Below are 6639 nucleotides of genomic sequence, written 5' to 3' on the forward strand. Positions count from 1 at the left end.
GGGAACTCTGATTATAATGGTTGAATATCTTTTATAGTATTTATTGTTGTTTCTAGGGATTCCTTTCATGCATGGATATCATAGTTGGATCTGGTTAGGTTTTCTGTTTATTGGTTTCAGTCTTACTGCAAACTTGCTGGTGGTTAGTTTTTTTTTTGTTTTTTTTTTTTAATGGGATAACTTGATTAAAATGGACAATGGTGAGCTTGAATTTTATAACCAAGAGATGCTGTCATGACCAAATTTTGGTGAATTTCCAGACTGTAACTCTTTTCATAGCTTTCTGAATGACTGAAGGTAAAATTGGATATTTTCCATATCAGAAGCCAGTGAAGGGTGGAGAGGTTTGTTAGAACCTTGCCATTCATAACCCTTTCTGAAGCCATATGTCATGACCCCCTGTAATATTCATTGTGGAGATCAGGTCCACTGCCTACATGGAAGTACAGAAGGGAAAATTTCATAATATAATGATTGTAGCTTTGAGAATCTGCAATGTTTGAGCAATGATTCTTCTGGACTGAAGGAGCTTCCTGGGTGTGGATTGCTCAATAGCTTTTCTACTGCCAATGCTTCTAATCTAAATGGGATAAGATAAAAGGTAACAACTTTACTTGTTTATTTTCAGTATGTGACAACTGTAGAAGTAAATCCCCATTGAATTTGGCTTTGTTATAGCTAATTCCTGGGCACACATTTAAATAAAAAAGCAACATTATAAAAATGGTCAAATAAGCCTCTAAATTTTATACGATAAATCAATCAAATCCCTGAAGTTTTAAAAGTAGTTGTAATTAAACTCATCAATATGTTATTCTTTTGCATTGAAACCTAAAGATTGGTTATTGACCTTCACTAGTCTTGAGAGACTCCAACGACTAAAATCGGTGATTAGCAATTGACAAACGGTTGTTGGTTGTCTTCTATGTTGGAATAGTCGACCAAGTCTTTTCCGTGGAGAAGGTGACCAGAAGGCAAATTGAAACTCCAGTAACACCGCTATTATATGTCAAATGTCAATAATTAATTTTTGAACTATGCAGTATTTTTTATTACAAATGAAGGGGATACCCACATATACAATCGCTTGAACCTTAGACTTCCTATAAGGGAGCAACCGGATACCACTATACCAGTGGACCCAAGTAATATTACATATATTCTAAGGTTGATTAGTGTGTGATGTACATTAAAATTTTCTGGTTCTGTTTTCTTTGCGCTTTACAGAACAACAAAGTTGAGTATGCAGAAATGTTTTCAAAAGCAAAAAAAGCAAGATGGATACTCTTCCCAACTTTAACCACCTTTACCAAACCAGTATTTGACTATGAAACATCACTACAAAGCAAATCCTATAATTAACTAATCAAGATTTACATTACATGACAACGCAGGCGGCAGGGTTATCATCACTGAAGGCGGTGGTGTAGCGAACTTCAGTGGAGGAGGCGCGTGCGAGCTGGTAAACGTGCGGATCCTCCGCCTTCCGCACGTACCCCGCCGGAGCCTTCTTGTCGTACACCCCCGGCGCATACGGATGCGCGACCACGTCGTACGGAACGTAGGGCCAAAGCTCCACCTTCTTGCCGGTCCGGTGAGCCACGCGAGCCACCACCCTCTCCGGATCCACGTAGCCCACCACGGTGAGCTTGTGCTGCTTCGGCTCAACCTGGGTTGACGTCACCCCCTTCATTCCCTCCACCGACCTCCGAACTTTCCTCTCGCACCCTTCGCAGTCCATCTTCACTCTCATCTCCACCGTCTGCTCACATACACATATATAAAGTTGGGTTATATCTCCGCCGGAAAATCAAGAATTTATATATATATATATATATATACCTGCAGTTGTCGGCGCTTCTTGTAGCGGCGGCGGTAGTGGCGGCCGGAAGAGCAATCAAACATGTCAGAAAGATGATCAAGAATCCCCATTCTTATTTGTAAACTATTAACGATTATACAGCAAGGAAGAAACTATAGATACTTCGTAAAGGCAATATAATGAATGATATGCAGAGAGAGAGAGAGCGCGGTGTTATATAGTGTGGGCTGAGGTTTGAAACCTTGAAATCCACGGTGAGAGTGATGGGGAAGGGGCACGTGGGGTTTGGTGATTGGCTGGAGTGTCAGATAACACTGCACCGCCCACGCTTGACTACTGTGCATCGATTTGAGTTAGCTGGTCCGAGTCTTCGGAGTAAGGGAGCGTTACTTACATAACTCCCATGACCGCCCACTTGACAAGCTGTATGGGGACAGAATCTTTAAAGATAAAGCATTAAAGGTTATGATATAGACAAATTTTCTTGATTTACTATTGGATAAAGGCTTCACTTGGGTCCCCCAACCCAACCACTAAACTAACTATTTTTTTCAAAAGGTTGAATCTCAATTTCAAGAATCCTACACTCTAATTCCAAAAGTCATTTTTCATGTTTTCGAATACACTCTTATTGTGGGCCGTAGTCCATGTAACATGGATCGCAAAGGAAATGATGTCGTATCATTTTAATTAAACTTCATATTCATTTTACAAATACTTTGTTTTTTTAGTTTCATTTTGCACGCACGTTAGTTTCATTATAACAACACTAAAGTATCATTTTAGTACTACTACAGTTTCATTTGACATTATACGTTATTGCATGAGCTTTGTTTTTCAGTTTCATTTTAGCAACACTCAAGTATCATTTTTTAAAAGGAAAGTTCAATACTTTATTAAATCATTGAAGCAATACAAGGAGGAATACTTTATTAAATCATTGAAGCAATACAAGGAGGAACACTACCCAACCAAATAGAAGAACCAGAACGGGCTAACCTTGGCATAATATGGCTAGCTTATTCACTGATATAGAACAAACTGAATAGACACTGAAACAAAGTGTCGTTTGAGATCATAACAATCACGAATAGCACAACCCGCAAAAGAATAATCCATAGAAACATGGTTGAGCATGGTAAACCGAATGATGGATTAGTATGTAGGGTAGTTGTTTGGACTTTTGTAATAGAATAAGAGTATGGTAAATCGAATGATGGATTCTTATTTGATTATATATATATATATATATATATATATATATATATATATATATATATATATATATATATTGTTCTGATACCATGAGTTGCGTTTTCGACTATACCGTATCCCCTAGAAAACGCATTAAGGTAATGCGTTTTACGTATACGAATACGTAAATGCAACTACTAGTTGCGTTTTACGTAAATACAGGAAAAAAAATACGCCGGGACACAACCAAAAACGCAACTCCCAAAGGAGTTTTGCAGAGTTTTTTGCACTTTTAGTCCCACGACTATAGTGGCACTGGAAGAATTGATCCACGACTTTTGAACCTTGCAAGTTTAGTCCACGACTATTGATTTTTTTGCAAAAATGGTCCTTCAGGCCACTTTTCCGTCAAAATTTCACCGGAAAAAAAAAATTCTCTATTTTTAGTCGGGTTAAAATTGACATTTTAGTTATCCCAAAAAATTAAAAGAAAAAAATTGATATTTGACTACATACAATATTACTAGGATACATACTACTGCCTCAGGCTGCGGAGTACATGTACCACTCTAATGCTGCTGCCGGATAACCCAACTAGCCCGGGGAACGTCACGGCCGCTCCGTCGCTTACTGACAGCCCTGCCTGCTCCAGGAACTTCGCCGCCTGGGCAGTAGTATGTAGCCCAGGACCATTTTTGCAAAAAAATCAATAGTCGTGGACTAAAATTGCAAGGTTCAAAAGTCGTGGATCAATTCTGTCAGTGCCACTATAGTCGTGGGACTAAAAGTGCAAAAAACTCGAGTTTTGCACATTCATGTCAAAAAAAAACGCGACACATTTTGGGAAATACCAGCTGTTGACTACACATTTCGGTCATTGATCCTATATGCAATATAATTGACTTCATCCAAGTTAATACTTTGATTTGTGATATATATATTGCTCTGATATCACACAATGCACGCTCGGTACACGCACACCACAAAGTGTTTGAGATTGAAATATTTGATAGGTTTCAAATGTTAGATTTTTTTTTAATAAAAAACTTACTTTGTGGTGTGCGTGTACCGAGCGTGCATTGTGTGATATCAGAGCAATATATATATATATATATATATATATATATATATATATATATATATATATATATATTGCTCTGATACCATGAATTATTGTTCTGATATCAAACAATGCACGAACGGAACACGCACGATGTTATCACACGTGTGTGTTTTCAAAACGTGATTTTAGTGTTTCAGCTTTTCTTTTTATTCTTCACTCTGTTTTATTTTATGTTATTTTTGTTTTTAACGTTCTTTCTACATATATTTAGTGTTCACTGAATATTTTTAAAGTTAGTTTTAGAATTTAGTATTTATAATTTTTTAAATAACTTTTACAATTATTTTTATTTTTATTTGGAATAGTTGATGCTTTTGTTTCTACTTTCTATATATTTGGAATTACTTCGGAGTACTTTCTATAAATTTTACTTGCATTTTTATTTGATATATTTTTAAAAATTTTATTTATTACTTGCATTTTATTGTTATTCAAGTGTTACTTTCTTTCTTTCTTTTTTCGGTTTTTATAGTTTTTTAAGCGTTCTTTCTATGTATTTCTTTTAGTTTTTGTTGTGTATTTTAAGAGTTTGTTTAAGAGGTATTTTTATTGAAATATTTGATTCCGTTTATTTCTATAGGAGTATTGGCATTATTTTAGTCTGTTTTTATAAATTTTTAGGGGAAGAGATGATTGATTTTTGTTTTTTTGGGTATCCCTTCCATTTTGTTCAAAAATATTATTGAACGAGCTCTGTTTTTTTTAATTTCATTTTTGACATATACTAATTTTATTATAGCAATACTAAAATATTATTCTAATTCTACTACAATTCATTTGACGACTATGGTTTAAATCGCGTTGTGTAGACTATAGGCCCACCATATAACAACTGAAAATGTTACCCATGGATTCCAATTATTCTTTGGACCAAATTAAAAGACCATGGTCCACCATATGATTATACTTCTTGGCCCAATTGACATTGGGCTTAAGCCCCACTCCTCAATCAAGTAGTTATAAACGTTTAAAGTTTCTTAACAACTTAAAAAGATGAGAAGTATTATCGTATTCGATATTGGACTTAATTTGAAAATTTTTGGGTAAATTAAAATTTTTTAAGTAATATATATAACGTTAATCACAATACATATAATGGTTCGAAATTATGTACGACACGTCGCCTTTTATAGGTTTATTACTCCCTCTGTCACATTTTATCTGTCCTACTTACTATTCCCTGAGTCAAACTAAATCTTTTTTTTTTTGTTTATTTTCTTTAATATTTTTTTAATTATTTTTAAATTTAATTTTTTGTGTTTAATAGTACTTTTAGTGTAATTTTTAAATATATAAATTTTGTATACTAATACTAAATTTAATATTATAAAAAATTAGATTAAAAATAACTTCAATCAAGCCTCGTTAATCGAACCAATACACATAAATTTAAAATGGGACGGAGGTAGTACTTCACATTATTACAAAGGTATGGATAGTCATATAGTCCGTATATTTTAAAACTTTTTGTTTGTGTTTTTTTGTGTGCATGACACGCCGTCCGGAGTTAATATGGCCGTCCATTATATTATTGAAGTCGGCAAAACGAAGCAGAATTGAAAGAGATTTTGTTGTTTATTGGCGATGGGAATTACTCGTAGCAGGAGATGGGGAAGAAAGTCAGAGAGATAAATGAAGACGATGATGTCGAGAGACTCAGCTTCCTTGAAAGCAGGACAGCAATTTATTATGGTCAATATTTGAATTGATTAAAGAGAAAATGTATGCATGGAAGAAAACAAAGATGTTGGGTGCGTGGAATTCAAGGTTTCATACCTAGCACTTTAGCACTATTATTACTCATAAACATATAACAATTTATTATCAGTTTAGACTTTTAGTTAAAATAAAACATATGTTTCAATTTGATATCAGAATTAATCTTATACTAAAGATTATGAGATTTAATTATTCACGCGTCGCTGGAAGCCCGTCTCGCAACCTGCTTCAATTATTATTATTATTATTTTTTCCATCAGTTTGGATGGAATATAATGGTCAAAGATGGCAGTAGCCCACTTTCTCCATCTATCCCAAAACCGATCCCTCTTCTTCAATGTAGGACCCAGAAATGAAATGAAGAGATTAAGAAATTAGGGGAAGCATGCATTTCCGATAATGTTTCTATCGAAACGTTAAAAGTTAACACTGCCACCCACCCCACGTAACTATGTCACATATTCCAGTCTTTCTATCAGAAATTCATTGTTTTGCGGCACCGCATGATGTACGTTACCGGCTTTAATTTGTCCTAATCTTTGAATACAACACAATTCATTTAAGACATTATACATTACGAAAGTTGGTCATTTAAGACATGTTATTGTATAGGATTAAAGATCCAAGATTGAAAAATTATATTGTAGACCATGATTCATGTTCATTTTAATATACCAGATAATGAATTTTCAGTACGCAAAAGATAAATTTTGAAAAAATAAACACTCAATGTATTAGAAATAAACTTTTAGCATATTAAAAGGTAATCGATTGAATATAA

General features: G+C 34.4%; 1 protein-coding gene across 1 annotated transcript; it reads right to left on the reverse strand.

Annotated features, from left to right (window-relative positions):
* Positions 1 to 1259: 1259 nt before the first annotated feature.
* On the reverse strand, positions 1260 to 2066 carry LOC109161748 (heavy metal-associated isoprenylated plant protein 26-like). Its single transcript, XM_019310248.1, has 2 exons — positions 1843 to 2066; positions 1260 to 1762 (listed from the first exon to the last, which is right to left on the reverse strand). Exons 1-2 carry the CDS (start codon positions 1930 to 1932, stop codon positions 1379 to 1381), a joined length of 474 nt encoding a protein of 157 aa, XP_019165793.1. The 5' UTR covers positions 1933 to 2066; the 3' UTR covers positions 1260 to 1378.
* Between the last annotated feature and the right edge of the window lie 4573 nt (positions 2067 to 6639).

Source organism: Ipomoea nil, unplaced genomic scaffold (genome assembly GCF_001879475.1).
Source record: "Ipomoea nil cultivar Tokyo-kokei standard unplaced genomic scaffold, Asagao_1.1 scaffold2926, whole genome shotgun sequence".
NCBI lineage: Eukaryota > Viridiplantae > Streptophyta > Magnoliopsida > Solanales > Convolvulaceae > Ipomoea > Ipomoea nil.

Excerpts from the sequence above, each read along its gene's own strand:
- LOC109161748 (XM_019310248.1), bottom strand. The coding sequence starts at position 1,932 with ATGGGGATTCTTGATCATCTTTCTGACATGTTTGATTGCTCTTCCGGC. Across the intron at positions 1,763-1,842 it reads AGAAGCGCCGACAACTGCAG|ACGGTGGAGATGAGAGTGAA; the intron begins GTATATATATAT and ends GTATGTGAGCAG.